This window comes from Glandiceps talaboti, chromosome 5, assembly GCF_964340395.1.
Source record: "Glandiceps talaboti chromosome 5, keGlaTala1.1, whole genome shotgun sequence".
Classification (NCBI taxonomy): Eukaryota; Metazoa; Hemichordata; class Enteropneusta; family Spengelidae; genus Glandiceps; species Glandiceps talaboti.
In genome coordinates, this window is record NC_135553.1 from 9,115,808 (window position 1) to 9,135,000 (window position 19,193).

At 37.1% G+C, this 19,193-nt stretch overlaps 1 protein-coding gene across 1 annotated transcript in view; it reads left to right on the plus strand.

Moving 5' to 3' along the window:
- The first annotated feature begins 1,974 nt into the window (after window positions 1-1,974).
- LOC144435583 (endothelin-converting enzyme homolog) overlaps window positions 1,975-19,193 on the plus strand; it is a 20,440-nt gene continuing 3,221 nt past the window's right edge. The window contains exons 1-13 of the mRNA XM_078124170.1: window positions 1,975-2,695; window positions 10,514-10,564; window positions 11,623-11,739; window positions 12,657-12,743; window positions 12,934-13,058; window positions 13,922-14,144; window positions 14,589-14,687; window positions 15,285-15,362; window positions 16,113-16,216; window positions 16,595-16,653; window positions 17,004-17,055; window positions 17,770-17,837; window positions 18,162-18,295. Coding sequence (XP_077980296.1) covers window positions 1,982-2,695; window positions 10,514-10,564; window positions 11,623-11,739; window positions 12,657-12,743; window positions 12,934-13,058; window positions 13,922-14,144; window positions 14,589-14,687; window positions 15,285-15,362; window positions 16,113-16,216; window positions 16,595-16,653; window positions 17,004-17,055; window positions 17,770-17,837; window positions 18,162-18,295 — 1,911 coding nt within the window. The 5' untranslated portion in view covers window positions 1,975-1,981. The remainder of the gene's footprint in view (window positions 2,696-10,513; window positions 10,565-11,622; window positions 11,740-12,656; window positions 12,744-12,933; window positions 13,059-13,921; window positions 14,145-14,588; window positions 14,688-15,284; window positions 15,363-16,112; window positions 16,217-16,594; window positions 16,654-17,003; window positions 17,056-17,769; window positions 17,838-18,161; window positions 18,296-19,193) is intronic.

The window sequence follows — 19,193 nt, forward strand, 5'->3', positions numbered from 1 at the left end:
ACTGCGTATGTTTTATCTCGTTGAAAAGGTGAACCACATTAAAGTGTCGTCTGTGAACTGTATTGACTGGTAGGTGACACCTGTTACTATATACGTACCAAAGTATGATTGGTCGGCCACTCACTCACTACTTTACCGATAGACATATATATGACGTATTACCTCAAAAACTGAATAGTAAAGCCGCATTAGCTGCAACTGGACGTTTTTAAAAGAAAAATGTTTTGTAGCTGTAAACACGATGGGTTCCCAACCAAAATAGGCGCCCTCAACGGCGATCACGCTCAACCTGTTTTATACTGCCTGTGGATAATACTGACCACTCATTAACATATACAATGTTCTAATTATTGGTATTTTAATTAATTTTCAGTTAATGTATTGTGGATGTCTGATCGAAAAATGATACTCCAGTTACAACTAGTACAGTTTTTAAATAATTCAAAATCGAGCTTTCGAAACTTGCCACAACACTACCGACATGTAATATTGACCACTGATTAACAGATACAATGTCTTTTTTTAAGTAATTGAAAATTTCTGGTGAATATACCTTTGGTGATATTTGGTTTTAAAAATATCCCAGTTGAAACTAGTTCAGGTTTAAGATTTTAAGATGTAAAATGAATTAAATAACAGTATGGATTATTCTTATGTCTTAAGGAATACACACTACACAAATGCTACCACACAGTACCCCCCCCCCATTTGTTACAATGCTGCACACTTTTTTCCAAAATTTCCAAACTATAACAGAATGGGTATTCTGACCGACATTTCGTTTGCTTTGGGGTCGAAGCAATATTTTTCAAAACTAAAAACATTTAAAAAGATAGACACACATAAAACAAAATCCCGACCTACCTACCATATTATCTGAGGCCATGTTATCAGAAACACAGTTATTTCTTTTCCCGCCTAAGTGGTAAATATTATCCACAAACAGTATAGAACATGCAGGTTGAAAGATCGTGATCGCCGTTGAGGGCGCCGATTTTTGACGGGGACCCAAAAAATGAATTTGATTTGATTTATCGTGTATTCAGTTACAAAACATTTTTTTAAAAACCTCCAGTTGCAGCTAATGTAGCTTTAATATCCAGTTTTTGATGTAATACGTCATATATATGTGTCTATCGCTAAAGTAGTGAGTGAGTGAGTGAGTGAGTGAGTGAGTGAGTGAGTGAGTGAGTGAGTGAGTGAGTGAGTGAGTGCGTGCGTGCGTGCGTGCGTGAGTGAGTGAGTGAGTGCGTGCGTGCGTGCGTGCGTGCGTGAGTGAGTGAGTGAGTGAGTGAGTGAGTGAGTGAGTGAGTGAGTGAGTGAGTGAGTGAGTGAGTGAGTCCCCAATCATATTTTGGTATACTAGTATCATGAGTGGCAGGTGTCACCTAAAGTAGGTAGCAAATTTTTACCTTCATTTTACCAGGTAAACTTTAGCCATGTGCATTTAGCATTGCTCAACAACCAAGTAGAATAATCCAGACTGAACGAAAACACCGATTTCCTTTGTGTGATAGATCATAGACACATATGTAAATGAGATGCTACGATCCAAGTCAATACTTGTATACCATAATAACTTCAAATTCTCTGTTACCAATGTGGCAATCTTGGCCACAATGTCAACGTTTCGTAAAAGTCGACTTAATTTATATTATGTTAAACTTTATCAAAACTCTCATATACACCAACCTGTGAAAAACAACTATTATTTTGTCATCGGTTACCGATACCACTTTCAGTCACAAGCACATGTCGTCAACAATAACCTACAGAACTCTATATTGCCTTAAGTAAATTGAACAATCGTGACCGGACTACCTGAACGTCTGATAACAAAACATCTATGTATATAAGCCTACCCAGTGACCTTTAAACGAACAGCGCCAATCTCATATGCATAGATAAAGCTCGAGCTAGTTAGTGTCGTCATATCTTGTAAGTGTGTAGACTTCGCCAACAGTATACCCAAGCAATCAACATGTCCCAGTACAACTCTGACTTTGCTCTCACCTCCGACATCCCGGAAGAGTCTTACAAAAAGAAAAGCAGTCGGGACAGGTGTGTTTTGATATTTTTGTCGTTGGTTTCGTTGGCTTTGTTAATAACAGTCATCGTGTTAGCCGTCCTATACAGCGAGGAAGTGAACAAAAACGATGGAAGCCCCACGGTAGTTCCACCACCCAAACTGACAACCACTATACCCGAAGACGAATATTGCATGACGACGGAATGTATACTAACATCGGCTCAGCTTTTGGGCAACATGAACCAATCGGCAGATCCGTGTGAGGACTTCTACAATTATGCTTGTGGTGGATGGCTGGACAAATACGATATCCCGTCTGACTATTCAAGTTACGGTACCTTCACCCAAATTAATGACAACAACATGCAGATCATCAAAAATGTCATAGAATCCCAATCTTTCAACCAAGATAGCGAAGCTGAGAAGAAAACGTACGATTTTTATAGTTCCTGCATGAACACGGACACAATGGACGCAAAAGGGGCACAACCATTTTTAGACCTTGTTGACCAACTCGGAGGATGGGAAGTTTTGGGAAACTGGGATCAAGAGAACTGGTCGCTGAATGATTCCATTGGCGAACTAGATCATATGTACGGTGTCAGACCATTTTATTCCTGGAGTGTTGGGGCTGATGATATGAACCCGAATATCTCCTTATACAGCGTGAGTAGTAAGCCTATCGCTGGCTTGTGGCTAAGACAAGTTACGCAATTTGAGTAGACTAGATTATTAGAATTGAAATCATGCCATATGCCCGAGTTCACATTACTTGATATAATCAAGATGTTTGGGAAAACATGTCTTTCAATATGAGGCAGGTGGATTGGTGGGTGGGTAGGTGGGTGGGTGGGTTGGTCGGTAGGTCGGTAGGTAAGTAGACGGCTAGGCAGGTGAGTAGACAGGTGGGTAGGGCAGGCAGGCAGGCAGGCAGACAGACAGACAGACAGACAGACAGACAGACAGACAGACAGACAGACAGACAGACAGACAGACAGACAGACGGACGGACGGACGGACGGACGGACGGACGGACGGACAGGCAGGCATGCATGCAGGATGTGTATGGTGAAAGGGGTGGGTGGGTGGTTGGGAAGGTAGGTAGGTAGGTAGGTAGGTAGGTGGGCAAGTATGTGAGTAGACGGGTAGGTAGGCAGACAGATCTGGGCTGTTTCAACTTATCTCTAGCGTTGCACGATATTTCAAGGGTGTTTTTGTAATTGTTGTGAACAGTCACAGTCACCTAAAATGGTCACAAAATCGCAAGATTTGTTGTTGCTTCAGTCATTCCATTAGTAACATTTACCGCTACGTGTTGTATTTCGCGACATTTTTTATCCCAAAAGTTATGGATAGCTTGCGGAAACAACTAGTCAGGTCAGATTGGCTGAACAAACCATTTGTATGCTATTTAACCATATCGGTCAACATTGTCAAAACTTCATCCACTTGCTTTCATTCAGTCTTGAGTTCGAAGTTTGAAAGGGGGAGCACAACTAACACACAGATACAATAGAAGCTGGTTGAGTAGAAACAAATAGTCGTTTGGGTTGGAAAATACCATAGTAATGTTACTACATTTTACTACCTGGCTAGACTAATACCTGCATTTTGTTCCATGGTTTGCTAAATCTTATCGCCTAGATTGAAAAATATCTTATCAACATTGCTACATCTTATCGTTTCTCATGACAAAATTGAAGTGCAGTTGTTACATTGTTACAGTATATAAGTGATTTGACGACAGTTTGCAAGGATATGGTAGGTCATGCTAAAGAACAAGTAGCAATGTTAATAAGATTTTTGTAACGACAGACAATAACAAGAAGCAGTGTTTAATATTAACATTTTTGTCGAATCAGACGACGATTTGTGTTCAACAGGCTTCCATTGTAGCAAACGGATAAATGCATATTACACCTGCAGTCTGCCTGCAAAATTGGTGCACATTGCCTTTATAGCTAGTCAGGCCATCGGAGCAGTTCATTTCGAAAGGCGTTATACTATAGACCCTACCCTTTCGTGTACAGCGTCTTTGGTTATATCTGACAAAGTCTAAGACTAATCGCATATTAAAATACAAGGAGCTTAGTATGCGTCTCAAAAATATAAGCTGTCATTGTTACTTATCTCAAGGACACTCGTGCACTCCCAAATCCACTATCCGTTAATAATTTTTTAAAAAAGAAAAAAAGAGGGGACACATGCAGCTCTTTAGATTATACACAATACAATTATCTCAAAATTTGACCACATTATCCGAAAATAGCCACAAAAATCAGCATTAACTGTGTGGGGAAAATAGAAAATTCACGATTTCCTTTAAAACAAGATGGCGAACAAAGATTTTTTTTGTATTATTTAAAAAGAGCCAGGAACAAGTTATGGTTGAGTTGCAGGTGATTTGACATACTTGCACGTTTATAGTCCTCGAGGCACAGACCTCGATTAACACCTATTATTCGTATGGCGGTGATGTGGCTTGTACATTTGTATTTCAAAAAGTAAAGACTAAATATTCAAAGCGATTCAAATTAGTCAGTCTTACAAATCGACCGGTAACAACTTTACATGTACGACTACACTATCAACTTGAATACTTCGGACGATTTGGGCTAGTAACGGTTACAGTCTGCAGAATCAGTCACACGTGACCGCCTACCTAATCGCCTCACACCCGAACAAACCGTTTGATGTTCAGTGGAGCGGGGCAAATATCCCATTTGGGTGTAAATTAATGGGCAATTTCTTTTGAAACACACAGCTTAGAAATACCTGACTATTATACTGCATTGTACAAATTATTATCTTCTGAATTCTAGGAATGTTCTCAAAATCTAACCTTAGTATAATATTACACTTTGTATAATTATATGCCATTTCATTTATGATGGAATTTCGAACACATTTCTGGCTTTAAGTGAACCTGGTGAGGTGACATCCCAAGCCCACGACGTATAAAGGCACTCTAAATTCTGTCGAGTTAAAGGAGCTCATCACTTAAAAAAGTGTCTTTTAATCATCAACCTGAGGGTTGACAGTGTGTAATATTTCATACGTATAAAAAATATCTGATGAGTCATACATCTGGCTGTTATTGTCGAAATTCAGTTACAGGGAGACGTGTCATTCTTGAGTCTTTCATAGTAGTTAAGGTTTATCTGCCGTGTTTACTGCACGCCACATCAAAGGACATTGATAGTTGAAACGAGATTAGAGGGATTTCTAGAATCACTGTGACTGGTCAAGTTGTCATTGACTGATGTGACTATTGTACGATCTAATCGTAGCATCTCACTTACTCAACTTTTCACGACGAAACCTTTTAGGTTAGAGCACAGACAGGTTGTTCAAAGAAGCTCAACATTTATAATTTAGAGCAAAGGGAGGAGTGGATCATCAAGATGAGGGGATAGGACATGGCAGGCAGACACACAAAGATGGACATTGACACAGAGAGTTGAATAAAGAAAGTCGAGCAAACGGAGCGAAACGGCTAAACTTAAAGATAGCCAGTTATCTGGGAGGGACGGGAGGGATCTATCGCGGACAAGTTCGTAACACCCCATCCTTTGGTCAAAAGTCATCGACATTCAAATTGCTAGAAAGCAGTGTGCTCGTTTTGGGCAAATTAATAAAATTATGTACATTGAACGGATTGAATATTTCGGTAACATAGCATAGCATATCATAACATAGCACAACATAGCATGACATAACATAACGTAACTAAGCATGGGTTAACATAACATAACATAACATAACATAACATAACATAACATAACATGACATAACATAACATAACATAACATAACATAACATAACATAACATAAACATAGTGTTTACCCTGATACATTAGGCAAACATAGTTATCAGTCATACTCTTCATATTATCTATTGCCATGAGAATTAAACATATGTGCTTTTTTAGTTGTTGTTTTTGGCTGACGACGTGGCAATATTGTTATCATTAATAGATAACAATGGAAGGTCAATACAGATTGCGTATCTTAGGAACCAAAATACGCTGTATCTTTTTAGACATATATATAAATATGATAATGTCACAATTGAAAGAATATACGATACTTGAAGTCCTTGAAATGGCAAAGGGCATAACAATACTCGGTACCAACACATATGTTACCAAATAAACATGAATCAAAGAGATGCCAAAAGTACTTTATGATAATACTGAATAGAAAAATAGCACGAGGGTGTAGTGCCGTTGTAAATATTTAGCTCGTATTTTCACTTTTTTGTTTTCATTTGAACTACCTACTTGATGTTATACGTTGCTCGGGGAATGACTTCTGTTGGCACTTGGTTATAGTTCACTGAAGTAGGGGCAAACAGGGAACGGTTGCATTATTTGTTCCTTTTAAAGCAGGTCTGGAGCCAACAAACATATGATCGGCGGTGTGCTTGTTTGATAGTCAGGCAAACTTACAAAATGCTAAATTGTCGTCGATATAAGAAGGCCCTGGCAACCCGACTATAGATCCTTAGACCACTATAATGCTTTGAGCTTTAATGGGATTTGGATTATATTACCGTGTAGCTACGATTATTGTGTAGGCTCAGAAAACGACCCCACTATATCAAAACACTTCTCCTAGGAACAAACATGCACGAAAAATGTTGAAAGTGTGTCAACATGTGCGTCACGGTGTGGCAAAATATATATTGACTTTACTGTATATTTACTAGAGAAACCACATTTGTATAATAAAAAAAAGCCAGCATATCAATAACTAAGATTTCATTTTGTCACTATTCTCACAAAACGAGAGGGACACTCATTAGCCCATACCTCCATCAACACCGAACGTTCTCATAATAAACCAGTTAATCTTATCTTTATCTACAAAGTTTTACACATAATGCTTAGTTTCTTTCTTCAGGTAACTTTGTGACGTATCTCCTGTGTTGTAGTTATCCTTGTATATAAATATTTTCGTCTTTTTATGCTCGACCCTTATGACAAGAGGCGTATACCTATCAAGGCTATCGAGTTGAAATAAAGTTTATTATTAATATTATTATTATTATTATTATTATTTTCTCCTTCGTAACCAACAAATCAAAAAAACAAAGATGAGAAGAGTTGGCGCTCGGTGTCTGATGCTAGTAATTATGCCTTGTGCTTGTTTTCGCTAAAATCTAGAATCTCCACCAAAATCTTATCACCCGATCCTTGTCTCATTAGCAATCTTTTATCTAATTCCATCCATGATTATCGTTTTTACATATCCTGTTTAAAAAAATGGACAGAAAAACAGACAGATAGACAAACAAACAAACAAACAAACAAACAAACAAACAAACAAATAGGCAAACAAGAGTGAAGACATAATCCAGTCAAACTTCGTTTGGCAGAGGTGACATTATTTGGTCCGTTTTTTTTTAATTATTTAAATTTCACTCAAACAAAAAACACTTTGGTTTATGCTAACATGTTTACGAGTATTATAGAAGAAATGACACTAAAAATGCGGGCTTCAAAATAATTTGGGATTAGCCGTAATTAACACCAACGTTCACTTCTTCTTTTTTTAACTTTGTGCCATACCGAGCTGGCCTGGATGCTTGGAATCTGAGGCGACTGACAAAATTTCTCTGTGGCCAAATCGTTGCAAATACGGTATGTGATTGTGTACATTTTGATGCCAATGTGCTGTACAACAGCCAATGAATAGGTTATTAAAAAAACCTCCCCATATTTTAAACTGTGGGTATATGGATGACAAATAGATATTCATATTGGATTTTTGACTCATGAAACAACGCTACCATATTTTTATTTGGATAGCACCAAAATACAATACCGAATTTATCGACAGTGGGTGAAGAACGAAGTTCAAGTGGTATGTACTGTTCCATCATAAGAGGGGCGCTTCTCGCGAGAAAGCACGCTCACCATAATAAGACTTTGTATTCCAACGGGGTACGTGAAGTAGACTTTTGTTGTTTGAGCAAAGTGAGCGATCGGGTTTACTATAATTAAGGTAGCAATACTAGGAGTAGTGTTATTGAGTGCCTTGTAGGTAATCAGTAGTACTTTGTATTGAATCCTGTACTGGACAGGTTGCCAGTGAAAAGCAGAACGAACCGGTGTTTTCTTTGTGCGTGACACAATGCCAGCTATAAGCTGCCTTCGGCATTTTGAAGAGGGAAAATGTCTTTAGCTGGCAGCCCATACAGAAGGGCATTGCAATAAAGTCAGTATGGCGTGTAGTAGAGTTGTCTCAAGAATTAGAAATCAAAAATAAATACTCATTTGTCAGCCATATAGCCACTATGATTTTGTTGCACAATATGAATATTTCTATCTGGTACTTGTATTACTTGAATTCCCACAGTTCGCTGGCTTCATTGGATTGTCATAATTTTATATCCACATGGACGATTCGTTTTTGTCAACAAACAAAACCCGCTTCATCCGAACATGCAGATCGAATGATCTCTGAACGTAAATATGACAGTCGAGAGCAACTTATCTCGGAAACTAATTTGTCAACCATTGATCTCCGAATTCACGAAAAATTACAGTGGGACAAATGATTTTATTTCAGGACTCAAATGGTTATTCTGTTCTTCAATAGAAGTATATGTATTGGTGACGCTGGCGAGCTTTGACAATGTATAATATATCTAGATACAGTGGCTGGCTGGCCTATCTTTAATAACTAGAACTTGTATAAGCCGGACAACTAATATGACAATGTTATCACTCTGTGACCCAAACATCTTTCGGGTCTCGACCGCGACACCTGACTCACCAAGTTGTCAAATACTTGTCACAGCTTGTCTGTACCGTGTACATGTACCTACCATTAACGATGTCACACCTAAGTTAACACCAACAAACCCAGAAACGATTCAACAATGAGTGATATTTGTATTTCCCATAGAACTCCTTGGGTGTAGTACTAGTAAAGAAGTTCCCAGCTGCTGGTCAATAGGTCCGTGATCCTGTGACATTACTCGATTCAATTTTTGTGTGTGTGGAATTCTTTTCGAAAGCTGTGATTTGAGATTGTAACCATTTAGACTCCGGATGGGATTTGACAGACTTTGTTGATCTGAATAATTCTGTATGGTTTTGGTGCACAGGCATAAAGTTTGAATACAGTAACAGAACCAAGAACCGTTTGTTTGACGGCGATATTGAAAGCTGTTCAATTTCTGATTATTTTCGGGTCATGAGACAGTGCATGCATTTCGTAGAATTCCCAAGGACATAATTGAACAGGAAATATCCTTACTTCCAGTCGTTTAGGTGGTTTGACTGTCATTTGATACTAACGAGATCTTATAGCATCCGAGACACTATAAAATCGTTGTCTTAACATTTTCTGCAATTTTTAATTAACGACATTTTATAACTCTCAAGAACAAAATGTGGATTGAACAACCAGTTATATTATTATTGCATTTTTAATTAAGTAAATACTTTTTAATTGTGATCACAAGAAAAAAGTCGCAATTGGAACGCCTAGTAAAGATTATCAGAACAAAAAAAGGATGGAACACCATTGAACTTGCAAACCCGCCATGTTGAATGTTGCATCATGGGAAATGTGATAATAGTTAATTGGTATTGTAAACAATGCTGTTACATTGTTTGCAACCACGAACAATCAATTCATAGTTATCCTGACAATTGTGGGAGTTTTTTTATCGGTAGCTCCAGATTAGGTATTACGATAACCACAGATAATCCCATAGTCCTTTGCGTCTGAGCAGGCTCAGCCTGGCTTGCAAATGGCATTTTAAATAAAATAAAATCTTTTAATTAAAAACAAATCGTGGATGGAGCGCCAAGTAACTTGATCAAAATGAATTTTTTTCAATTTTTGATTAAACTAAAATTTATTCATAACAACAAATATGGATGGAACATTTGATTAATTTTTCATCATATCAACGCTATATGAAAAAATTAAATTGTGGGTTAAGAAATAAAATGTAGCACCATGACACCATTTATTACTATACTTACATCAGCTATTAAACGCCATCCATATCACCTTCTTTAAGAGTATTTGAATAAGCATAACACAACACCCACTGGGGTGTACTCCCCAAATTTTCAGATGAGGGTGTTCGGCCCAAGTTCAAAACATCTACCCATGTATTGTCCAAACCCATTGTTCGAGATTTTTCAAGTCACAAACAGACCCACTTTCTGATGCTGTGAAAGTATATCTAAAGCATGAAGGCGTTTCCCCTTACTATCGACCCATGATTAGGCATTTTCAGATGAAAAGTCGACCCATGTTTAGAGATTTTTACTAATAGGGGGCATATACCCGTATACTTTTCTATGAGAGTGCCCCCTCCCCAGTCCAGTAAACCCCCCTTCCCCCTGCATACCCGCCTTATTTAAAGAACCACTAAGCATTAGTGTATTATGCACTTTTCCGACTGCCTTCTAGTTGTTAATAATAAAATTCTGTCTAATTTTTCTTTCTGCACAGATTGATCAGATATCTCGATCTACTTATCTCCAAAATGGAGAGGAGGACACGGTGAGTACCATATAGAATAAAAACGCCGATGGTAAAAGGATTTCAATACAAGTACATGTATAGGGTTTAAAAGAATAAAATAAACGCACATACTACCCGTTTCATGTTAGTGTTTTGTTTGATACAACCATGCAGAAACTGCATTTTCTGACGAGATCGCAATTTCTTCCTGTATTTTGTCTATATGAAATAAACGGTTTATACTGCAACTAAACGCAGACATGCGGACGCCAATGTTTTGATGTCTGCATGCATGGTGACTCGTCAGTACATTTGATGTAGACAAAATATAGCAAGAAACTGTATTCATTCAATCTTACTATCTTAAAGTGTAGCTCATGTGCTGTTCTTATTGGTTTCTGCGTGGTTGTATCAGACAGAGCCAGTGAACACTAACATGAAATGGGCTGTACCTCGTATGTTCGTACGTGCACGTGAAGACTGTTTTTTAATGTCGTACGCATCGAGATTTAGAACAACAGCCACCATCAGTTATCCACAGTTGATTGATTTCACTTTCTTGTTTGAAGTCTTTGATACAACTCCAGTTTCCTCTCTTCGTAGAAATCTGTGGTATAATGTATTTTTTGGGGCAAATCTTTATTTTGGATAAATCTTTAACGTACTATTAATGTACTATTTTCTTTCCTTTCAAATATGTATGTATACTATATTATCTTTGTGAAAAGTACATTTTTCATGCGTCAAACGAGTTTGTTTCAGAACCGCAAACCCCAGGTAATTGTTAACAGAAGCCATATTATAATTATAATAATGAAATTTGCATTTATTTTGCATGGTCTAAAATTAATGTAACTCAATATATTGTAAACAAATGTAATAAAATGTGTGAGAAATTTGTAATTGCATACGTACAGAAAGTGATTTGTAAATAAACTACGTAAATACCAGTGATTAGTATACGTCAGTCACACCACCCAGTTTGAGTGTGTGCGTCAGTCGCTTCCGGTTGAACATACATTTGTAGTTCTACCTGCATTTTTTTCGTTCCCCTATTGCGCATATATTTCATCCTCGTTCACATCTCTTTGTTTCAGTATGTTATGGGATACAAGGCCTACATGCAAAACATGTTACTTGAACTTGGAGTTGACGAAGCCGACGTTACCGTATTTGTAGAAGAGGTGTTTGAATTTGAACGTCAGCTTGATGAAGTAAGTGTGAAACCGTGCGTTGTTCATATAGTTTGATTTTCGATTCGAGTTTCCAAAAAACGATTGTTCGAAATTCGATGTCAACACACAGACAAGTCATCTGTGCATGTGGTCAACATCAGAATCTAGATTACGAAAATAATGCTAAAAGTTTATTGCTTAGCATGAATTCGTCAATAATTGAAGTTACGTCAAAAAACGAATTATTTCATATCTAGATAGATGTATTACATCTAGCTGTCGCTAAAATGCCACTTGGAAAATGAAAGTTGAAGGGCCATTACCTATTCTGCTGTTGAACGACAAATCAACGTGCAGTGCCAATATCCCGATAATTTTATCCATCAAGTTGAACAATAGTAATTGAAGAGAAACAAAGTGTGATCAACAGCAACAACGACAAATTCATTTCAATATTTTGGTATTTGTTATCCTTTCAAAATAGAAATGGTTATATTTGTCGGGAAAAGATTACAAGTGTATGTGACACCCTCCAAGTTTTGAAAAGTTTCTATCTGGATCACAAACAAAATTAACTATCGCAGCAGTCATCAATTTTATAACCATGATGGTAAAAATTGTGTTGCTGTGTACTACTTTTTCCAACAATTCCAATAACACAGCTCGTACGTTAAAAACAAGACAAACACAGTCAGAGCCACCCTCTCTCACTGTAGTGTCAAACAAATGTTATACTTTAATACGTTGACCGTTCCCATCCCGTCCTTCATCCAACTCATAGATGACCGTGAACATTGACACTGTACGTAGCCTCTAAAACTTATTGTGCATCAAAGTTATATATTAGACTTTGTGATGACACAACTAAAACATTTTTTTTTCGATAACCCCCTCCCCCTCCCCCTGACTGTTCATGACGTTTTTCACCACACTTCAATTGTTTTTCAACTCTTCAGTTAACTCTACCAAATTCCGAGCGAATAGATCCCGTGCAGCGGTACAACAAGAACACATTTCAGGAATTAACTCTGATGATACCTTCGGTAAGTTTCACGTTACTTTTAACGAAGTAAGAATAATGAAAAGTAACACTTGTGTTGCCAGGACAACTGTAAACTTCTATTGGAAATTAATCATAATTAAACATTATGGTAAAAAAAATATCCCTCGTAACCTTTGAACCTGTAAATATTCATTTGAATCACAGTTGTCAATATTTTTTTTATTTTCCAGTTCTCTATATTAGAAAATCTCAATGTTTTCTATGACGAAACCATTACTGATAATGATGAAATGTTGAACTATGGTCCTGTATACTTAGAAAAAGCCAATGAACTCGTGAATAACACTGAACACAGGTAAGGAGTGTGACTAGTAAGTTTCATGTCGTCGTTTCATTAAATTCACTACATATACATTGATCCTACTACATTGATTGATTGATTGATTGATTGATTGGTTGATTGATTGATTGATTGATTGATTGATTGATTGGTTGATTGATTGATAGTAAAATATGACAACGCTGGTATTCAGAATTATGTCACTGGCAGATGTTGAGGTGAACTGTCTCTGCTTGATTTGCGACTCATATTTTGTTACATATGAAACTTAATCCACTGTAAACATTGGTGACAGCAGTTACCTCGTAACTAAGCCGATGTCACTTTTTCTTTTCATGCACGCACGCCGCTTCTTCGCAAAAGATGACCATATGGATGAGGATCTGGTATTCATTTTGGTTTTTAATTTATGAAACAATTTTATCATATGGCGTCCTACTTGAAAAATCAGTGTGAAACAAACATATGCCAAGTCCTTGTTTGTAACTCAAACTGATAAATGTGTAAAATGTTCATTATTGTACGTACAATACCAAACTTGTTTGCACATTTTTTTTTTAGCTTTTTGTAATTTATTGAGTTACAAACACAGAGTTTATCGATATTTTTTCACGTTGATTTTTCCAGTAGGACGCCATGATAAAACTGTTTTATAAATTAGAGACCCAAAATAAATACCCAACCCTCATCCAACAGCGCCATCTATCATAGACTGAACTAGATTGACAGTTTGCAGTAGAGAGATTACATAACTATATTGTGTGTATGGTTTAAAAGTTGATTCTCTCCTTATGTTATATGTATGATGACCACAATACCGAAGATATTATTTGAGTTTATTTTTTGCTATAATGTATCGATATTTGGTTGCTTTATAGAATTCTACACAACTTTATGATGTGGAAACTACTGAATTCCGTGGCATATTATCTATCAAGTGAATTCCGCGATCACTATACGACTTTCAACAACCTGATAACGGGCAAGAAGGGAAGAACAGACCGCTGGAAAGACTGCCAAAATGAATGCAACGTTGTGTTCGACATGGCTGTGGGAGCCATGTTTGTTCGCGAGGCGTTCTCTGAGGAGAGTAAAAGAGAAGTGAGTGCTGATTGAACTGTGTGTGTGTGTGTGTGTGTGTGTGTGTGTGTGTGTGTGTGTGTATGTGCGTGTGCGTGTGTGTTTATGTATGTGCACACACACACATACACACACACACACACACACACACACACACACACACACACACACACACACACACACGTGTGTGTGTCAATGTGTGGTGGTATTATGATTCATTTTATAGTAGATCAACCAGTGATGCAATAATGCCATAAGTTTATTTATCTATACCTTTTCAAACGACTTTTATACGGTACCATCGTAGCATATCTTTACACTCAATATACTAGTATATATTAGATAGCTATTTCTCAGTCGTTGATGGTTCAAGGAATGACAAGTTCTTGTAGTCTTAACTATCTGGTACAAGCAACATACCTTCGTTCCCCTCACTTTAATATGATTATACATTCACCGTTATAGTTGACAGAAATGGTGGATTCTATCAAAAATATCTTTGTGGATCGATTGCCAGGCATCGACTGGATGGATGACGAGTCGAGAGATAGGGCAAAGGTCAAGGTCAGTATGCTAATTTCTCACACTCTGATTTTTAATACTTCAAACCAGATACAAACTGGATGCCAATGGTGAAGTCTTGAATATTTGCGATACACATTTTGTTAATGATTATGAGACATAACTGCACAGACAAAGTTTGACTGTTTGACCTTGACGATGGAGGTCAAGATCAAATGTCATGTCTCTAAACTATGGCATAAGTGCCGACATTTGAATTGGGTACCTATTAGGCGTACTTCGAGAGGAATGATAGTAATATGAGGAGCCCACACATGATATTTCTAGTGCTTGTTCAAACTTCAGAAAGTTTTTACATCAAACTATATTAATTAACTATAAATTATTGCGAGAATTATACCAAGTGATGTCTAGAAACAATACATCATTTTGCTATAAGGACAATGATTCGAAATTAAAAAGATCAGGAGATCGGTTGGGATTTCATATCATTAGGTCAGCTAACCGTACGTTACATCAACACCTATTTAAAATTTTCGTTATTTCCATTACACATCTTGTGATTTACACTCTGTAATTCGTCTCTCCATCCCGGCGACTGACCCTCACTATTGTACATTGTACTATGTACTATTCAAGACTGACTATATGACCTATGCCATTGGATATCCAGACTACATCCTTGTACCTGCACAGCTGGATGAACGTTGGGAAGGGGTGAGTATATGACAAAACACCCAACTAGTTATTAGCCCAAACAATGTATTACTGACAGTCGGTGCTGCATCGACACAAGTTGTTCAGACACACTTATCTACACCAGTGTAAAATTTTACAACAGTGCCACACTGGAGAATGTACATGGTATAAAGCAGGCATGCAGTTCACACTGTTTTGTAGTTAAGATCAAATGGAAACTGGTATGTATTTTCCAATCATCAGTATATACCAGAAGAGCCATCAGTATGTACAATATCGACGATAGGCGATACCTTACAATTACAGTTTTGTAGTATTATAAAGAACAGTTTTAATAACTTTAAAGGAAGACTAACATAAAGGACATATACGTGTACACACCTTATGCATGATCCTTTGCATGTAATGCTGCAAAGTGTTGTTGTTGCTTCGTATATTAATTCTATTCTCATTGTTGGAACGGTTGAGGATAAGCTCTACAGGTCGAAACAATATCAACAAGCTTTCTATTCTTCTCAATAGTAGCATTATTTATTGGTTCATTACATTTATGGTATCCACTCCAGAGAACATAATGATTCTGAAAGCATTTTTAATACGACACTGCCCTTTCCCACCTGATATCAAAAGTCACAACGAGTGTTACACAAAGTGAAACCGTGAGGCTATATACCGTTGATGACGTTGTCTGTTGTTTATAACTCTTATGTTACAAAAATCAGCGCCATACACTTATAAAACATACCCCACCTTCTTATCGTTTCTTAGTATGAAGTTAACACGACCGAATTCTTTGATAATCGGGTGAGCTATCGAAGGTATTACAACGAAAGAGCTATGAAGGGTATATTTCAAAGTCCAGACCCAGACAAGTAAGTTCTAATCTATATTATTGGAGCAATCATTTTTTTTCTTCAATAAAACAGTGACGTTTACACTTCTCCTACGAACACCATATAAATGTATTACTGTACCTTTATGACAAAGAAAACTGAGATTCACCGGCGGAGTTGAGGAAATGTAAAGAGTCGTTGTGTCAGTATTCATCAGAGCCAGGGGTAGTAATTACAAAGCGTTTAGAACACAGTATGGGAAAGCGCTATGCAAAAAACTAACATTATTAACATTATTATTCATAACTGTTACTATGACAACGACGGTTTGACGTTGTATGTAGACGTATACAGTGAATGGCATCGAAAGATTCGTACAATATAGATCTAAAGGTTTTTTTTAAATATTTATTTCAGTTGGTATTATCCACCCCAGATAGTCAATGCTTACTATGACCCTTCAACTAACAGCATGAGTGAGTACAAAGTTTCGTTTCAATGATGTTACAGACCATTTCATGGTAATGTTCACTTACAGATAGCGAGACCGCAATGTATTGCTACAGCTGAATGAAATAAACCATTTAAACATACTGCATACAGGCGAGACACAATGTTCTGGTGTCTGCATATTAAACTATGGCGTGCAACTATTAGAAAACGGATGCGATAAATGCTGCGCTGGATTGAAAGGCACGTGTGACCGTGTTGACCCAACGTTATTAGTCACAAGACAAAAGAAAACAATATAATTTGACTATAATGCTCGTATTGTTGATATACCTGAATAACCGTCATTCCGATATCTTTGTTCTCTTCTATGCAGCCTTCCTTGCTGGAATTCTACAGTCACCGATGTATGACCCGGTATATAGCATGTTAGTAAAAAGTTTGGTTTTTTTCTTTTTGTATTTGAGGCAGGATTTAAGAATCGGAGACCAAGTATGCAAACAAATAGGGTCATAAAAGGGGAACACAACTCACCAACTCCAGGAATTAAAGACATTTTCGTAACCTTTGATTCTGGAAAGTCATTTTAAGATTTCACTTCACATCAGTTTCACACGGTTACCAAGAAATACCAAAATTTTATTTTATTTTACATTCATTGTTCTGTGACTGTCTTAGCAGTGATCCAGCTGTGTTGCCTTATGTTAAGACCACTGGTTTTCATTTGTATTTGTACAGAGTATACATACATACATACATACATACATACATACATACATACATACATACATACATACATACGCACGCACGCACGCACGCACGCACGCACGCACTTACATACACACACATACATACATACATACACACACACATACACACATACACACACACATACATACATACATACATACATACATACATACATACATACATACATACATACATACATACATACATACATACATACATACATGTGTGTGTATGTTTTCATACTGTGTGTGAATGTATGTGTGTGTGTGTGTGTGTGTGTGTGTGTGTGTGTGTGTGTGTGTGTGTGTGTGTGTGTGCACAATGTATATATCATGTGCATTTTCTAAATAAATATATATATCACCTTTTCTGAAATTGTTTTTCCATGACAGGTCAGTAAACTATGGCGCCATTGGTATGGTAATGGGCCATGAACTAACACATGGATTTGACACAATCGGTAAGGTATTCAGCAGTTCTATGCAATAATACAATTGCTACAATTAAATGCTAATATTGGCTGCCACAGACAGACTAAAGTGTTCGTTTTATTCGTTTCAATAATTATAACAAGTCGAACGACCTGGCTTCGTTTTTGTTTCGTTTCGCCGAATACAGTTAACCATCCACCAGTGTCTTCGTTCAACGTGTTGCAAAAAATACTAACTCGTTCATCTCCAAAATCAGACTGATTTGTGTCATATATTGCAAGATGTGAGTTAACAATTCTACTATATGTATATCCGTATCCTAACTTGTCTACTTTTTACTCTTCTTATTCAAGGCGGTATGTACGATCATTTAGGAACCCTTGTACCGGGAGGATGGTATACCAACTCATCGTCTATTGGGTTTACTGGGGCCACAAAATGTGTTATAGATTTGTATGATGGATATTGTCTTCCTGAAATTGACTGTGTAAGTTTCGTGTTTTACTTACAAGTAACTTGTTGTTATTCAATAAAATGTGAATCACATGAACAAAATAACTGTGTGGTGAGGAATAACGACACACTGGTGAAGATTAGATTAAAGTTGACGATAAGACAACTCGGAGTGATATTGACCTAAGTACAACAGACAGGACTGACTCAACACTCAGTAGTGGTCTGAGCTCAACACGACACGACGCGACGCGACGCAACGCAACGCAACGCAACGCGCAACGCAACACAACACAACACAACACAACACAACACAACACAACACAGTGCGATACGGTACGATATGGTTCACAAGGAAACAAACAGAAATACGAAATGGAAACTGGAATTCAATAGCGTAGAAAGAAATGGCAGTTTGTAATACATGCTTGATAATACAATTTATAGGGAAAATAAAACAAAGCAACACAACAGTACTTGTCATAATTAGTTACATACTTCAGATCAACGGAATGTAGTTCTGTGATGTAAATAATATCAGTTTATGTCACTTGAGTATTGTTACGTAGAGAGTAAAAAAGAAATTTAGAAGAGGGTTGGCAAGGGGTGTTAGTAACTCAAAATCGTCTATTTTTATTGTCCGTAAACAGTAAAATCCAAATGAAGATTGTGAAAACGGCACTTGCCATGTCTCTCGTACAACGTATAATCAATCGCAGGTCGATGTTCTAGATCATTCATTTACTATATTCTGCGTACATTTCAAATAATTTTATCGAACTGTGTGCAAACCTTTTTAATATAAATTAAAGGTTATGCTATTTTCGCCGTAATTCGTAGATTAATACTAATAATAGGCGAAACTACTTCATTTTCAACACAAAGTGTTCTGTATGATACCTAACCACGTCTTAAATGAGGTCGTTTTGATG